The following is an 18,163-nucleotide window of genomic DNA, read 5'->3' as shown; positions in this document are numbered from 1 at the left end:
GATATGAAATGCAGAATAAATGAACCAAAAATACACCGTTTTATTTTGTTTTAGAGATATAAGGTGAAACAAAGTCTTCACAAAACATATTACAGTGATTCTGTCATGGATAACAAAACGTTAGTTTTCTGTATGTACATTGCATCGATTAATGGCCACCTTTCAAAAGCAATTACATTTTCCAGATACTTGTAGGAATAATGAAGAATGACAGTTGAATAATCTTCTGTAACCACACCGCAAAAACTAATATTTTGGTAACAGCATGTTAGGCACAATGTCTGATTTCATCAGTTTAAAACTCTCAAGTACAATAACATTTGTTAGGCATCAGAAAATAAAGCATACAGATGTGTTACATTCAGTTGGTTCGAAACGTGCTGCTGATTGTAATTTGTATAGGCACGTAAAGTTCAGCTGTAAAGATGTAATCTACACCTAAAGCTTTAAGGCAACGTTGAGCTCTAAGTAAAAAGAAACTTAATAACTTTGAATGCATGCCACTGTTTGAACAGTACGTAATATATTAAACATTTCATTTGAACGCATTTCCATTAAGCTTAAAGAAATATTCACATGCAAGGTGCTGTCAGCTTCTGTACTCCTTGGACAGATGAAAAAACAAAACCTTGAAAAAGAATGTATGTGCCTCCTTTAGTGTTTATTGAGTGTCCTTAATCCCTATATGTCAAACACACGCACACTCACGCCGCCTCTGTCCCACATCAGCTACAAGTCGCCCGTCACATTACGCATCATTGCCCAGGTAGGGAACTCGCTCAGATTGAAAAGTGGCTCTCCCCATGTCATTATAGCCAACATGACCACAAACACTCCAATCAGATTCACACCAAAGCCAGCCTTTACCTGTAAATATATAAGGGGAAAATAAACATAAAGTGTGTGAAAGCAATGTTTTACATTGGGAGTATAAATATAATATAATAATAATAATTTGTTATGCGTAACACACTGTAGTAAGATAAGTTAATCAGTGGAAAAATAGATTAACAGGGGTTAACCTACAAAGTGTGTTACTCGTTCTGCTTAAACATCTTTTAATCTATAGCTGTTTGCTTATTAGTTTTGTAGACAAAGTTGTGCCAAACATATTGATTGTTTTTCATTAGAAAACTAAAACACTTTTTTAAAAGTTAGTTTTAAAATGGATGATTATATTACAACAACATTTATTTGTATAGCACGTTTAAAACAACACTTGTTGACCAAAGTGCTTTCCATTCACTAGTTACATAAGACAAGGAAGGCAAAGCACGTCACACATTAAAATTCCCGGAGCAAGTCTCTCAAAACAGTTTGAACACAGACTTCAACACTATGAACAATTATAAGCAGCCGAATAAAGATACGTTTTAGTGAAGATTTAAAAAACATTCTAGCGAGTTGCAGGATTTAATATGAGACGGTAGGTTGTTCCAAAGGCAAGGGGCGGTCATTGAAAATTGAAAGTTTTTAGCCTGGATTTTGGGACACTCAATTTGAACCAGAGGACGACCGCAACAATCTAGGAGGGTCATAGCAAATCAACATGTCAGCAATATATTCAGGGGCAAGCCCATGTAAACCTTTAAAAACCATTAGCAAGACTTTATATTGTACTCTAAATACCCCTAAGTTGAAAGAAATTGGCTTTCATCACCGCATTTATTTGTTTTTCAAATTTCAACTCCGAGTCGAAGAGCACCCCAAGATTCCTCACTTGAGAGTGAACAATGGTGGACAAGGGACCAAGGTTAATTGCAGACCTATTAATCAACTTCCTTTGATGGCCCAAAGATACCCAACTCTGATTTGGAAGAAAAAAATTGAAGATGCTTTGACTTCCTCCAGACAGTCAAATAACACAGTGAGATTAGACCCATCATCAGATTTTAACGGAAAATACAATTGGGTGTCATCTGCATAACAATGGTATGCAACATTATATTTTTTACAAATCGAACTCAGGGGAAGCATGTATAAGGAGAAAAGAACAGGGCCAAGACAGGAGCCCTGAGGAACCCCTGAGAGAACTGACTCGAGCGACTGATATGGAATTCCCTAATTCCACAGCAAAAGTTATTTCTTGCAAATAAGCGTATAGAACCATTTTTAAAGCATTCCCTTGATCCTCCCCCAATGACTTAAGCGGTCCAAGTAAGGGATAATGTAGAGGCAGCCGGTAGTTATTGGGAAATAAGCCCCGACAGTGTGATCAGGACCCGACGCAAAGCGGAGGGTCTTGTATCACACTGAAGGGGGTTATTTCCCAATAACTACTGGCTGCCTCTACATTATCCCGCTTATTACACGGCTACTTGCCACATAAGAAAAAAAACTGGACATGAATATGAATTTGAAACGTTTTATTGGCATATTTGTTTTAAATTAACATTTTTATCCTTCCGCGAAACTTTGCACAGATGCATAAAATGATCGCAATACCTTATTATGATCCTCTGCTTCATACTTGTCTGTCTCCATTTTTTCTCTTTTAGCCAGTCTTTGAGAAGTTTTAATGCCCATTCTGTATTTTTTTGTGTGATGGCTTCGTAGCTGTCATGCTCTATTTTGTCAAGTTCAGTCTCAGTAAGCTCTCTGTGTCTTGTCGTGGTTGTCGAGTGTTTGTCACAAGATGGCGCCAAACAGACAGTAATCTTTATTGATCTTTATTGGCGCGGAGCGATTTTACTTGTGCAAGTAGTACCGGCTATGCGTTATTATTTTGGAGCGGTTATTATTTGAAAAGAACAAACCTGCAAATGTCTCAACTGACCAATCAGAATCAAGCATTCCAGAGAGCCGTGTAATAAGAGAGTCCTATAGTCCACTGTGTCAAATGCTGCACTGAGGTCGAGCATCACCAGCACAACACAGTTCCCAACATCTACCGAAAAATCTGCCAATAATAGCCCTGAACAGATTTGAAGTACTTAAATATTTGTTAAAAAATTTAGGGTGAAACTAAGTTATGAAATGTTATGTAAAATTGTACCAATTCTAGGAAATGGCTGCCTACAATGACATTCATAATATAATCTAGTTTTTATAGATTTTGAATGCTTTTAGTCATAAGATAATTGTATATATATACACACACACACACACACACACACATATATATATATATATATATATATATATATATATATATATATATATATATATATATATATATATATATATATATATATATATATATATATATATATATATATATATATATACACACACACACACACACACACACACACACACAAATTAATGTTCGTATTTAAGAAACATTTACATGTATATTTATATACACTCACCAAAAGGATTATTAGGAACACCTGTTCAATTTCTCATTAATGCAATGGTGTAATGGTGTGGGGGATGTTTTCTTAGCACACTTTAGGCCCCTTAGTGCCAATTGGGAATCGTTTAAATGCCGCGGCCTACCTGAGCATTGTTTCTGACCATGTCCATCCCTTTATGACCACCATGTACTCATCCTCTGATGGCTACTTCCAGCAGGATAATGCACCATGTCACAAAGCTCAAATCATTTTAAATTGGTTTCCTGAACATGACAATGAGTTCACTGTACTAAAATGGCCCCCACAGTCACCAGATCTCAACCCAATAGAGCATCTTTGGGATGTGGTGGAACGGGAGCTTCATGCCCTGGATCTGCATCCCACAAATCTCCATCAACTGCAAGATGCTATCCTATTAATATGGGCCAACATTTCTAAAGAATGCTTTCAGCACCTTGTTGAATCAATGCCACGTAGAATTAAGGCAGTTCTGAAGGCGAAAGGGGGTCAAACACAGTATTAGTATGGTGTTCCTAATAATCCTTTAGGTGAGTGTATATTCTGAAATATATTTTTTATTATAGCCTAAATATAAATAAAAAAATACCTAAATAACATTTTTCTTAAATTCATACATGTATGTGTGTATTTATATATACATAATATGTACACACACACACACACACACACACACACACACATGTAATAGCGATTAATCTTTTTACAGCCCTAATGATAATTCATATAGTTACATTTGTGTTATTCCATAAGTTTAATGAGTTTACTATTATTCTTTCCGGACAGGGTTTTGATGAAGGCAGGACTAGGTCTTATTTATATTAGGACATTAAAGTTGTTTTTACACACATACCTTACAAAAAAGCACATTACTGATGTGCTTCTTGTGACAAAAAAATGCAAATCTTAAACATGCATTTTAGTCTGGGACTAGGCTTAAAGGGAAACTGCCCCATAACGTATGAGTAAGTGTTTCAAAATATTTGACCGGTGGTGTACATTTGTCTAAAAAACTAGGGGATCATCTTAAAATGTCATGGGTGACCAGTGTTCTTTTAAAAAACATGTTTAATCACTTGGCCTCCTGACACTACGTTCCTGGCACAGCTGAGGGGCGTTACAAAGATGATATAACAGGATAATGTTTATTCATACCATGTCGCTGATCTGCACGTGTCCGTAACTGAACACGATGGCGTTCGGCGGGTTTCCAACAGGCAACATGACGCCAAAGGACACGCACATGGTGGCAGGAATGAGCGTGTGCAGCGGGTTGATCTGCAGAGTCTCTGACTGCGGGGACAAAGGGGTCATTTATTAGGGTCATTGCTAAGAGAACACAACTGAGATAATACGGTTTCATTTGTTTGTGTGATCTTGTTCTTTTCGTCAGGTTTGTGTGTAAGTATTATGTGTTCTAACCAGCGCAGATAGGATGGGCAGGAAAACCGTGAGTGTGGCGGGGTTGCTGGCAAACTCGGTCACGGCCGACACAAGCAGGCAAGCCAACAGTGTGACGGCCCACGGAGGAAGACCACTCATTGGTTCCAGCTGCCGACCGATCCACATGGAGAGTCCTGACACCTATCCGAGAGAAATTATATGTTTAAAGACATATATTTAAAAAAAAAAGATTCTTGTCTAAAACTTTTTTATGTCGAATATAGGACAAAATGTTTAAAGGGACACTTCACTTTTTTGAAAATATGGTCATTTTCCAGCTCCCCTAGATTTACACATTTGATTTTTGTCGTTTTGGAGTCCATTCGGCCGATCTCTGGGTCTGGCGCTGCCACTTTTAACATAGCTTAGCACAAACCATTGAATCTGTTTAGACCATTTAGCCAAGGGTTTCGATATTTTTCCTGTTTAACAATGGACTCTCTCAAGTTTTAAATAAGAAAATATAAAAATTATTTGGTTATTTCTAGCACGATGCTAATGGTCTAATCAGATTCAATGAACCACGCCAAGCTATGCTAAAAGTGCCAGCGCCAGACCTGGAGATCAGCTGAATGGATTCCAAAACGCTAAAAAATCTAATTTTTAACTGTAGAGGAGCTGGAAAATTTGCATTTTTTAAAAAAAAGTGGAGTGTCCCTTTAATGCAGGCACCAACTGTATCGATCAATGGCATAATTGTGATAATTTATCACACCTTGCATCCGGCAGCCAGCGCGTAACCTCCTCCCACCAGAATGACGATTTCCCATGGCATCAGTTTCTGAAAGTCCTTCCACGTGATCATCGGAGCCAATGGGTCATCTTCCTCTTCATCCTCATCATCAACTGCAAAAAGAACACAGAAAAGAGCAGTTACCAAACCCGCCCAGCATGGGGCGCCATCGACAGCGTTCGCCTCATGTCCTCAAAAGATCCAGACCCTCGTGCTGTTTTACAGCAGCGGCCTGCTGAGCGAATGCTTATGGAGTGTGCGGTAGCCCTGCTGCGGGCAGCGTGAGATCTGACCTTTGCTCTCACTGGAGAATGCAGATGGCCATGGCTTTCGAGCGGGGATGAGGAAGAGGAGGAACCCGAGGAGCACCGACACTGTGGCATCCGTCCTATAACCTTTCCTGCAGGACACAAGCATTAACAAACATTCTGGATACCCCAAAATGTGGCATTTCTGGACATGATTGGAAATCAATTCGATGTGTAAAGTGACTGCAAAGTGTACTTTTCGAAGAGAGACGTCCAGCCAGGGACGAATCCCGGCTCCCTGGTAAACCAAAGTACTGTCATCAGAATGAAGAAAACACCCGTCACAACTTCAGGGTAGCTGTAGAGTAAAATAACATCATATATGAATCAAATAATGGGTCTGGTAGAAACCGTGCTTGTGTTTACTATGAAATGTTTCAACCTTTCTGGTTTACCTGATAGGACCAAGTTTCTGATACTCCTCCTGAATGCGTTTCTCCGACAGGATCTCGCGCCTGCTTTTGCGTTTTTTGCTGAGAGAGCAAGTCTCTTTAAAACTGTGAACAGATAACAAAGTTCACCGAGATACCCTCAAGAAACCTCTCGAAAGCAAAACTTCACAATACTTCAAAGTAAAATAATAGTCGGACGTTCTTACTTGCATCCCAGAAATAAAAAGTGCAGCCATATCCAGGTCAGAACCAACATGATGAGAGCGATGGGTAAACTGAAGATGAACCACGTGCCAAAATTGATGACCTTTGCTTCCGGGTACCGACTGCAAAAGACATTATTTTTTATTTATAAAAGTTTGTTTAAGAAATTATGGAAATCATTTAAGTGGTATATATTATCACTGTATTTGGATTTTTAGTCTATATTAAAATAGACACATTTCTTTTTTCACTTTTAAAATTATTTTGAGTATGCTGTTGCATGAATCATGTTCATTAAAGGAATATTCAATTTTCTTAAAAGAAAAATCCAGATAATTTACTCACCACCATGTCATCCAAAATGTTGATGTCTTTCTTTGTTCAGTCGAGAAGAAATTATGTTTTTTGAGGAAAACATTGCAGGATTTTTCTCATTTTAATGGACTTTAATAGAGCCCAACATTTAATACTTAACTCAACACTTAACAGTTTTTTTTAACGGAGTTTCAAAGGACTATAAACGATCCCAAACGAGGCATAAGGGTCTTATCTAGCGAAATGATTGTCAAGAAAAATAAAAAATATACACTTTTAAAGCACAACTTCTCATCTAGATCCGGTCGTGATGCGCCAGCGTGACCCCACGCAATACATCATGACGTCAAGAGGTCACAGAGGACGAACGCGAAACTCCGCCCCAGTGTTTACAAGTGTGTTGAAAGAGGACCGTTCTGATGTTGTTGTATGTCGAATGATACTAATTAATGTCTTTGTGTCAGTTTATTGTGTACAATGGTCCGCAAATGTGCGTTTTATATATGTAACACGTGACCTCCCTACGTCACTACGCATATAAGTTAGGTCGCGCTGGACCGGATCTAGACGAGAAGTTGTGGTTTAAAAGAGCATATTTTTCTTGTCAAAAATGATAATCGTTTTGCTAGATAACACCCTTATGCCTCGTTTGGGATCGTTTAGAGTCCTTTGAAACTCCGTTGAAAAAACTGTTAAGTGTTGAGTTAAGTGTTAATTGTTGGTGTCTATTAAAGTCCATTCAAATGAAAAAAATCCTGCAATGTTTTCCTCAAGGGGCATAGTTTCTTCTCGACTGAACAAGGAAAGATTTTGGATGACATGGTGGTGAGTAAATTATCTTGATTTTTCTTTTAAGAAAATGGACTATTCCTTTAAATCATCTGTGCTCAGTCAGCTCATTTTTTGGTCCAGTGTGGAAGAAAAGGACAAGGGTCTGTTTACAGAGTGTATCAAACCCTTAAGAAGATAATGAAGTCCAATCAATGTGATGCAAGATTTCTCCCAATTATAAGTTTCCATTGATCATTTCTGGAAGTCTATGATAACCGTATTTCCATTATAATGCAATCACTGGTGTTGTTTATGTTGTTTAAGATTACTGAGCTAGTAAGTACTCTCTTTTCACTGTGATTTACTGTATACATGCAATTTACAATCTAAAGTCAGCTTTGCTCAATAAGTGTGCACAAGGAAAGGGTTATTTTTCTGCTTAGGGTCTTTAAAATGTGCAGACGATAAGATTGAGCGGATTGAATCAAGGTGCTTAAACAAATCCCAGAGAAATTGTTGAATGAAATGGACGCAGTGTTCATAACATACTTGTTGAATTGTTCAGCGAAGATGAGGTTGGTGGATGTGCCGGTTATGGTGATGAGACCGCCGATGGTGGCCGCGTACGTGATGCTGAGAGACAGGCACTTGCAGATCATGTAATCTTTTTTGGTCGGGTACAGAGAATCTCTCCGGATTTTAGGTTTCCTTGGCACAGGAATGCTAATTGCGGCCTGTTTAGAAAGAATACAACAAAGTCATTTTTTAAATGTATAAGAAGCCACTTTTGTAGAGGTAGTTTTAGTTAAAGGTCTCACCTCGGGGAGATATCCATTTGTTTGTTTAGTAAATTCTGAGCTGAAGGCAGGCTTTAATGCTAGACCGTTCAACTCCTACAGTATGAACATGAAAACATTTTTTTACACTTTGACCTTTGTTCACTAACAAAAATCCTATTCTTAATCAGTAATCTTGTTTTTCAATAAAAATAACTAAACTGTAGATAAATTTATCTGACAATTCAACTTCTTGTAAAGTAAACAAGATGATTCAAGAAATCTACAATTGAACAGTGGCGGCCGGTGACTTCTTTTTTCGAGGGCACATAATGCGAACATGTATGTAGCCCGTCATGTGTGTGGTTCGTAATTTCAAAATATGTGTTCTGCACATCGAGTGAACCTATGTGCATCATGAGTCTTGTCAAGGTAAGTGCCTGCTGCAGACGCGTCTAAAGGGTTTGTGGGGAAAGGGAGGCTCGCGTTTGCCAGATACTCGCATAATCTCATGCGTAATCAGAGTTTACTGTTAAGGGAGTGTCTTGCGTGTATTTTGTGAATGTGAACGTCTCTTTTATCATAAACTGTTTTGACGCGTGTGCAACAAACACATATTTTGAAAACACAAGCAACACACATGACACTCCGAACACTTATTTTCAATTTGCACCCCTCGGAAAAGCAGTCACGAGCCGCCAATGCAATTGAATCAATTATATAAGAAGCATAAATCCTCATAATTGTTTTGATAAATTGTGCAATATACATTTTAATAAAAATCATTAAACAATTTAACATGCACCGCAAGACAAGCAATGCCAACTAAATAAAGAGCATTAAATATGTATCTTTATTTTAGGAAATATCGAAAAGCACACAAAACAACTGATTTGTTTTACTATCTGTTTTCAAAAATAAATTAATCTTTAAATGCTGGGTTATTTTAACTCATCGTTGGGTAAAATATGAGCAAACCTCACCGCTGGTTTACTTTTGTTTTGAAACTACTTATATAACTAACTAGGCAGTTGACTTAATTATATAAAAAATAATCAGAGGTGGGTAGAGTACCCAAAATCTGTACTCAAGTAAAAGTACAAGTACTTATACAAAAATTTACTCAAGTAAAAGTAAAAGTAACAATCTAATTATTTACTTGAGTAAGAGTAAAAAAGTATTAGATGAAAAAACTACTCAAGTATTTAGTTACTCGTTACTTCAAATCTGATTGAAAAGAAGCGTAAAATCCCTGAATTTCAGACTACTTGGAGGGCTTTCACAAACCTCTCCTTAAAAGTCTCATTGTTCTGCTTATATACTACTACCTAGGTTAAAGTAAAGCAGTCTATCTCAGTCCTCCAACACCACATAACGTGTCATTAAAAAAAATCTTAAACAAACACTGACTGTTTTCTGACAGTTAACTGTGTCTTTATTTTCACGTTCACAACAAAAGTTGGCTGGATCTGCCTTTAGACAAGCTTACAGTAAGCAAAAAAGAATGTCTGTGCTGTTTGTTATCATGTTTTTATATGAATATGTTATTTTCATTGTCATTAATGTGCAATTAATGAACATAAGGAGCTTGATAAAATGCTTATTTTAGAATTTCAAATGGAACTTTTCTGTTTTTGCAAATCAACTCTACATTTATTATAATATATAAAACATGTTTCTTTAAAAACATACTTTATTCTTTTATTTTTATTTTATTAATCCAGTTTTTATTCGTATGTATTTTCTACATTTAAGTAAGGTGTCCGGTTATGTGTAGGGAAGAAATTTTTCAGATTTTTTTTTAAGTTTTTTAAATTTTTAAAGATAATGTTTCAGACAGAGATATATTTTTGCTGTGGTCAGTAACTCACAAGTGTGGTCTATCAATACCAGGTGGAATTTTAAACAAATGTAAAATGACTAGTATAATTTCACTTTGAACATAAGTGGTGAATTGTTACTTTTTTTTAACACAACAAAACAATGTAGATTTTCGTGTTACACTTGTTTTTATTAACTATACATGACTATGACCTCTTTAATATGTAACTGCAAACATATTTTGTAATTTATCTTTGTAAAAAATAATGAAATTATATTTTCATTTTAAATTTCAGTTTTATCAAATGTTTCAAAAGCAACCAACAGTACAAACTTAAATTCAACAGTTTGAACACTATGAAAATTAAATTAAATAAAATTAGAATAATATAAATGGTACAAAAGTAAGTGTTACTTTCGTCCTGACAGGATCTCCTCACATTTAAACCAGATTTACTTTTATTTTGAAAAACTCTTCATAAGTCAAACTTCAGGATGTGTTAGTAGGAGCACTAAATAACCTGTAGATTGATGAAACCATAGATATGTATATAAAGGCTAGATGGCTCAAGGCGGAGTCCCTAACGGCATCACCTGGCGGCCATCTTACGACAGGGCGCTCGCTCACTCGTAGCATTGAGTTTAATGGTGCAGGTACTTTTAAATGACCATAACTTGCTCAATTTTCTACCGATTTTCAAACGGTTTGGGTTTTTACAAACGTTATTAACGTGGCTATAATTCTGGATGCTTTAACATGGTTCATGAATTTATTTTTTATTTTTAGTATAGGTATGCAGTGTCATAGGTACATCTTTGACGTTTATAACAAACCAAACCGTTTGAAAATCGGTAAAAAATTAAGCAAGTTATGGTCATTTAAAAGTACCTGCATCATTAAAACTCAATGCTACGAGTGAGCGAGCGCCCTGTCGTAAGATGGCCGCCAAAATGCGGACGTTGCACTCAATTGGCCAGCAGCGCGGACGAGCCATCTAGCCTTTATATACATATCTATGGATGAAACGAGAAACATAACGCTTTATAAGAAAACAATGACCGCTTTTGGAATTTACTTATGGTTGAAAACACCTTTCTGGATCTACACCCGGAAAATGGTGAGTAAATAACGCGATATTTGTCAGCTTTGTCAAGGGTTGCAAAGATGCTGTCATAGTTTGGGATGCAAATGTTATCAGTCCTCTGAGAAAATCGCTTTGTTACTTTCGTCCAGTGTTACTTTTGCCCCGGTTCTCACGTATTATATTAATGCAAGACTTAACACTATGATGTTGAATTTGTTTTTTTTTATTAGGAAATGATATGGAAATGTGCAGATGTGAACGTTTGTTGTTTGTAAGGTTAGAGTAATTTTCATTGCTTGCAGAAGAGCGCATATGACAAAAACAGTGCATGAAATTATATTATAATAAGGCACTGCACAAAGTGACACGTACCGCCGTGTTGTTTCAGGTTGGAGCTTGAATTCCTGTACGCTGAGATGTCAGTTCGTTTTGGTGCACAAAGCATACATCGCATTATGAAACTATTCTTTTTGACCTTTTGTAGTGTAAACATAGACCAAACTTGAGCCCACGCGTGATCTGCCTCCGATAGCTTGCATAGGTCATCCTCCGCTTCAGTCATCTTTCATCTATGTTTCATCCACGCGCGCTAAAGGGTGATACGTAGCCACCCCTCGCAACGCACGCAGCCTCTCTAACGTCTCGCGAGACTTTCGAGCAAGCCATATAAACTTAAAAAATAAAATATATTCATTAATTATTACCATTTGAAAGTAGCGTAGTAACGCCACCGAATGTAGCGAAGTAAAAGTACAGTTTTTTCATTAGAAATGTACTTGAGTAAGAGTAAAAAGTACCCATCCTTAAATTTACTCTAAAAGTACTAGTTACCCAAAAAATATACTCAAGTAAATGTAACGAAGTAAATGTAACTTGTTACTACCCACCTCTGAAAATAATACGCTGGTTTTTCTTAAAAATATAGTGCATCTTTTTGCATCCACTTTTAAAGTACGTTTTACATGGAATTTTAAGCAATTGCGGCAAATTGTAAGCTTAAATTGCTTAACCCTAATAAGACCCTTGGGGTCAATCCTACCCCCAAGCCACTTTTCTTTAGTTTAGAAACATGGTTACCTTCATCTCAGTGGAATAAGATTTTGTGACTTTTCCAGATTATCTGTCAAGATTCATTTAAAAAAAACTGGGCTTGATTCTGTCGTTCTAAAGAGGGGTAAAAATTGTTACTTAATTAGTCCCTTTGGGGGTAAAAATGACCCCAATTGAAATGAATGGGAAATGCAAAATATATATATATTTTTCTTTTTATTTGTCAAAAAAATCAATGCATCCAGAATAAATCTGAAAAAATCAACACAGAAAGGTAGGCCTGGTACTAGAGCACACATGTTACACATGCTCAATCACACAAACACACAAACAGATACACACAAACACACAAAGGTATGACGGCCACAGAGAGCCTTTCTTATAGAATTTGGCAAAAAAACAGCCACAGATGCAAAACAAAGATGTAAAATACTATCAAAGTCACACACATACACACACACATTCATGCACATACACACACAAACACAGACTCACATACAAAGACACAGTAAAACTTACACACACATAAAGACACAGACAGACACACGCACAGAAAGATAAAGTCACACGCAAACACACACACACACATGCACGCACATACACACACATGCACGCACGCACACACACACACGGACACACATACACACTTACATTACATTCAGTCAAATTTCTGTGTCTTTTGTAAAAACAGACATTTCTAAATGCATCAAAAACCAAAAAAAATTCTACTATTTGAAATAATATTTATTTTTAATGTCCTTTCTAATGTTTATATAAACATAAATTCACAAAATGTTTCACTAAAGTACTGATTTTGAGCAGTTGGCCACATCCAGTAAAATGAATGCGTCTCTATGGGCATCTGCTGGTTGACATGATTTATTTCCTAAACTGTCATTCTTTTGTTAGTTTTTTTAACACCAAATGACTGAATTCAACACATACCATCTATATCAATATCTAAAAACAATTTAAATCAAATTTAGATCATAATTTATGTGAATTTGTCATAAAAATTTGATATTTTTCAGGCAAGCTAATGGTGTAGTTGAGGATTTGAGTGGTAAACGGGTATAAAAAGTACTTCATATCTCCCAAAACACAACATTAATGTATAGATGAGAAGTAAATGAAAAAAAATGATATATTTTTGTATCATTAAAAATGTATATATTTTTTGTAATCACTCTTTTAATCTCTGGGGTCATTTTTACCCCCGCGGAACTATAACGTTAAAGGAAAATCGGGGCTTATTTAAAATTCCATGTAAAACTTACTTAAAAAAGTGGATGCAAAAATGATGCACTACTTTATTTAGTAAATCCAGCGTATTATTATTTTTTCAGTGTAGGTTTAAAACATCCCAGCATTTTCAGAGTGTGTTCAGAAGTCCTTATTTCATAATGTTCACTTTTTTAAACAGTCATATTTTTTGCAATGTTATTGGTCTCATGTGCACCTACTTGATTAAATGACAGATATTTTCTTACCTCATTCAGCATGCAGACTTCATGTTTTTCACTACAATCAGAGAGAGATTACAATAAAGATTCTAGTTGTGCTAGGAAGAATTAAAACTGTATTGGTCAGACACACAGACATACTTGTCTTTCCGGTTCATCAGTTCAAGTTCATTGTTGCTTGATTTCAGATTTTCTTCTTTCTCTGTAAAGAATGTTACGTAAAACAAATTTAGACATAAAAGTCTAACAATTTAACTTAAACAAATATAAATCATGCTGCCATATATCCTTGTTCTTCATCAGCTATGTGTTTCATTTTGTATAGATGTTTAGATCGCATGTGATTGCTGCTTTGACTCACCGCTTTCCTCCTCCTGCGTATCTATGGTTACAGAGTCATCCATTGAATCGGCTATTCCCGTACAGATGAGTTGCTGTAGCACGGCTTCGGCGATCGGCATAACCATCGCCGTGGTGGACGTGTTGCTCAACCACATGGAGAGAAAGACCGTGCAGCACATGAACCCTAAAACCAGCCTGCAGAACAACATCACACAGCCTGCTGTAAAAAAGCATGCTTAGTTTCAATGTTGATTTTGTAAACAGTAATGCCGAAACACATACATGCCAGGTTTGGCTCCTGCGATCATGACCATCCGTAGAGCGATGCGTTTATGTAGGTTCCATTTTTCGATGGATGCAGCCAGACATATGACTCCTATCAGCAATAAAGTTGTGTCCTTGAAATATTCTGAGGCCACCTGCACACACAGTTTGCTATGAATTACTTACAAAACATCTTGCCTTTCTGAGTCACCATGACAAAGAAAATTTTGTAAGAAACATGATGCATTTATTATGTCTTAAACCAAGATCTTTTAATGCTCTTCCCTATACATTATATTTCTGACTTATGCCCATAACATTGCACTTGAATGCAATTGTATCCCTTACTTTAAGAGATGTGTTGCAAATAACATAAGCTGCATGCATACTGATAACTGCAATGTCACTTTGGAAAGGTTATGTTAATTAAACAGAAACTCTCACTGGTTAAATTAAGTTACTTTTCCACTGCTAAACAATTTACAGGCAACAGCTATAGGAATTAACAGCTATTAATTCAGTATAAATACATCAGAAACCCAAAGCCTTTTCGTCCACATACTTATGAAAACAGAGGTGAGATTGCGTAAAAAGAAGTACATATTTTCCAAACATGATTACGGGGTCTTAAGATAACAAGTTGCTTTGTTAAATGTATCAATTGGATTTAGTCACATGATACAGCATTTTGTTTTATATAATATCATGTAGGGTTTATTGTGGGCGCTATAACAAGGATCAGCAACTCTACAATCTCAGAAATAAAGGTACTAGGGTTGTAACGGTATACTGTTTTGGCGGTATACCATGATAGTAACTTTCACGGTTATCATACCGTAAACATTTGCTTATCCATGGTTTTGGAGGGGGGGAAATAAAGCAGATCTCACCTGTGCTACTGCACGCTGAGCATTTAAGGTGTTTCATCATTTTATTTAAAATAATAAAATTAAAAATAGTAATAAATTAAGAATCAAAGTTTATTTTTTCAAAAGTGTTTATAATAATAAACCATATGTTCAACCCAAAACCCCTATCTGTTTTTTTATTAATTTAAGGGTCATTGTAGCTAATGATTATAATAATAATGAATGTTTAATACCGGCAAACCGCAAAATCGTGATAGTTTCTGAGACAATTATCATTCCGTGGAAAATCATACCGTTACAACCCTAATGTACAAAAGTTGTCACTGGGGTGGTACCTTTTCAAAAAGTACACTTTTTTACCTAAAAACTGCATATTGGTTCATCTAAGGTAAAAACTGGCAGTTGGGGGAACATTAATATTTGAGTTACTTTTTAAAAAAAGAAATGGAGTTACTTTTAAGTTTAATTAATTTTATGTAAAATAATAATTATTTATTTATTTATAAAAAAAATATTTATTTATTTTAAAAATAATAAACTGAATGTATTAATTTTAAAAGTAACGTAAGTATTGCTTTCCATAAGTAACACAATTAGTTACTTTTTTGGGGAGTAACTTAACCTCCTAAGACCCGAGATTTGGTTTGTCTTTTTTTTTCAGATTTCTTTCAGCTATTTTAGGGTTAGGAACCAATAAATATAATAACCAAATATTTTTTTTAGAACACGAAGCAGTGTAATTTTGTGTACAACAGGTTCTAGTTACACAGAATTAACTATTATGGTGCAAAACAACAAAAAAATTGATGTCCACATATGTGGACATCCAGGTCTTAGAAGTTTAATATTATGAGGCATTACTTTTAAAAGTAACTTTTTCGTATAACGAATTCCTGTTTTCGTGTGATTATCACGTATTGAACGTATTACGTATTACGTATCCTGATTACTCAACTGTTTTGTCCTATTTTCTTACCATTGTCGCTTCGGTTTAGGGTTAGATTTACATAAAATGACATCCTTACCCAAACCCAACCCTAACCCTAATGCCAGGCGACATATAAAAAAATTAATCAGAAAAAATAGTATGAACCAATAAATAAAGTGACATTCTAATGCAAGCACCAAATCTAACCCTAAACCGAAGCGACAATGGTTTGAAAATAGGAAAAAGCAGTTGAGTAACCAAAAGGTGATAATCCAGCCCAGTCTCACGAAATTTCGTTATATAGTCACGTATTTTTTTCTTCTTTTTTCATGCTATTATCACGAATTTTCACGTTTTTTCGTGATCGTATAACGAATTTCTGTTTTCGTGTGACTATCACGTATTGGTTACTCAACTGTTTTGTCCTATTTTCTTACCATTGTCGCTTTGGTTTAGGGTTAGATTCACATAAAATGACACCCCTAACCAAACCCAACTCTAACCCTAATGCCAGGCGACATATAAAAAAAATAGTATGAACCAATACATAAAGTGACATTCTAATGCAAGCACCAAATCTAACCCTTAACCGAAGCGAAAACGGTTTAAAAATAGGAAAAAGCAGTTGAGTAACCAATACGTAATAGCTCGAAAAAAGAATCAAAAAAATACGTGACTATATCACAAAACTTTGTGAGACTGGGTAGCAGCAGAAATACACAAAAACAGGAATTTGTTATACGATCACGAAAAAACGCAAAAATTTGTGATAATATCACGAAAAAAGAATCAAAAAATTACGTGACTATATGTGACAAAACCTTGTGAGACTGGATAGTTCTCCAACACTGCAAACTGGTACCACAAAGGTACTGTACCTAAATGGTACATATTAGGACTTATTTAAAAGGTACCATCCCAGTTACAAAAGTAACAACTTGTGTACTTTATTTCTAAAGTGTGAGAGCTGTAAGAAGCTCAGATGCATTACTGCGCCAAAATGGATGTGGCAAATCAGTACGGTTTTATTCATCACGTAAAGATTTTACAGGTTGGAACCTCATAAAAAAAGTTTTGACTTAATGAAAATCCTGAAGGGTCATAAGTGAAACTGATTGTAACCAAATACATAAACCACTTCTGCAAGAAACACAAAGTTCTGTCGGTGTCAGGCTATATGATGAATTTACATATCACATCTAGCATCATGTTTTGTTTTATTTTTATTTCAGGGTGATTTCACTTTTGTGTTCATTAAATGTATATAGAATATTATATGTATGTATATTGTCTATACGAGAGGTGGGACTAAGTCATTGTTTTACAAGTAAGTCTCGAGTCTTTGCATTCAAGCAGTGTTGGGTAAGTTACTTAAAAAAAAGTAATTAATTACTAGTTACTAATTACATCTTGAATCATGTAATTAGATTACTTTACAAATTACTCTCTCCAAAAAGTATTTAATTACTTATTACTAATTACTTTCTAAATCATATTCAGTATATGATACAAGAATAGGCTTGAAATGGCTCAAAGAAATAATATATAAATGTACTTCGACTATTCTTGTCCCATATGGTCCAATTCTCTACAACTACTGCTTATTAATACTAAAGAAGTTGTTAATTTTAAGTATTGGTAGAAATGGGGAGGGTTAAGGATGTAGAATAAGGTTTTGCATTATATGTCATTAATATGTGCTATTACGCTATTAAGAATTAATAAACAGCCAACATCTCATTAATATTAATGCTAATAATCAACCAGTTAATAGTGAAAATTGTAAACTAAACCCATGTTAAATCCACTATCATATTATAGTATACAAAGTATTTAGTTACATCAGAAGTAACTGTAATTAGATTACAAGAAAAATAAGAGTAATCCCTTACTTTACTTTTTCAAGGGAAAAGTAATTAAATTACAGTAACTAATTACTTAGTAACTAGTTACACCCAACACTGCATTCAAGTCCCAAGTCAAGACAGGGAAGTTCAAGTCTAGTTGCAAGTCATCAACTTTAAGCTTCAAATCTTAATGCTTTTTGTCCAAATTACTGTGCCTAGATTTACAATTAATGTT

At 35.5% G+C, this 18,163-nt stretch overlaps 1 protein-coding gene across 3 annotated transcripts in view; it reads right to left on the bottom strand.

The window, feature by feature from the left end:
• Nucleotides 1-16: 16 nt before the first annotated feature.
• Nucleotides 17-18,163, bottom strand: part of slc13a4 (solute carrier family 13 member 4) — a 24,106-nt gene continuing 5,959 nt past the window's right edge. The window contains exons 3-16 of one of the 3 annotated variants that reach the window (XM_055190841.2): nt 14,303-14,439; nt 14,040-14,215; nt 13,820-13,880; nt 13,706-13,736; nt 8,302-8,376; nt 8,033-8,217; nt 6,400-6,519; nt 6,197-6,298; nt 5,998-6,099; nt 5,787-5,893; nt 5,476-5,606; nt 4,740-4,901; nt 4,473-4,610; nt 17-867 (exon numbers count right to left, since the gene is read on the bottom strand). In XM_055190841.2, coding sequence (XP_055046816.1) covers nt 730-867; nt 4,473-4,610; nt 4,740-4,901; nt 5,476-5,606; nt 5,787-5,893; nt 5,998-6,099; nt 6,197-6,298; nt 6,400-6,519; nt 8,033-8,217; nt 8,302-8,376; nt 13,706-13,736; nt 13,820-13,880; nt 14,040-14,215; nt 14,303-14,439 — 1,665 coding nt within the window. In that variant the 3' untranslated portion in view covers nt 17-729. Of the gene's footprint in view, nt 868-2,821; nt 2,915-4,472; nt 4,611-4,739; nt 4,902-5,475; nt 5,607-5,786; nt 5,894-5,997; nt 6,100-6,196; nt 6,299-6,399; nt 6,520-8,032; nt 8,218-8,301; nt 8,377-13,705; nt 13,737-13,819; nt 13,881-14,039; nt 14,216-14,302; nt 14,440-18,163 lie in introns of those variants that run through there. The other 2 variants (XM_055190843.2, XM_055190842.2) reach the window with 2 other exon arrangements.

The sequence above is a fragment of the Misgurnus anguillicaudatus genome, chromosome 1 (assembly GCF_027580225.2).
Source record: "Misgurnus anguillicaudatus chromosome 1, ASM2758022v2, whole genome shotgun sequence".
Lineage (NCBI taxonomy): Eukaryota > Metazoa > Chordata > Actinopteri > Cypriniformes > Cobitidae > Misgurnus > Misgurnus anguillicaudatus.
This window is presented reverse-complemented; position numbering and strand designations above follow the sequence as displayed.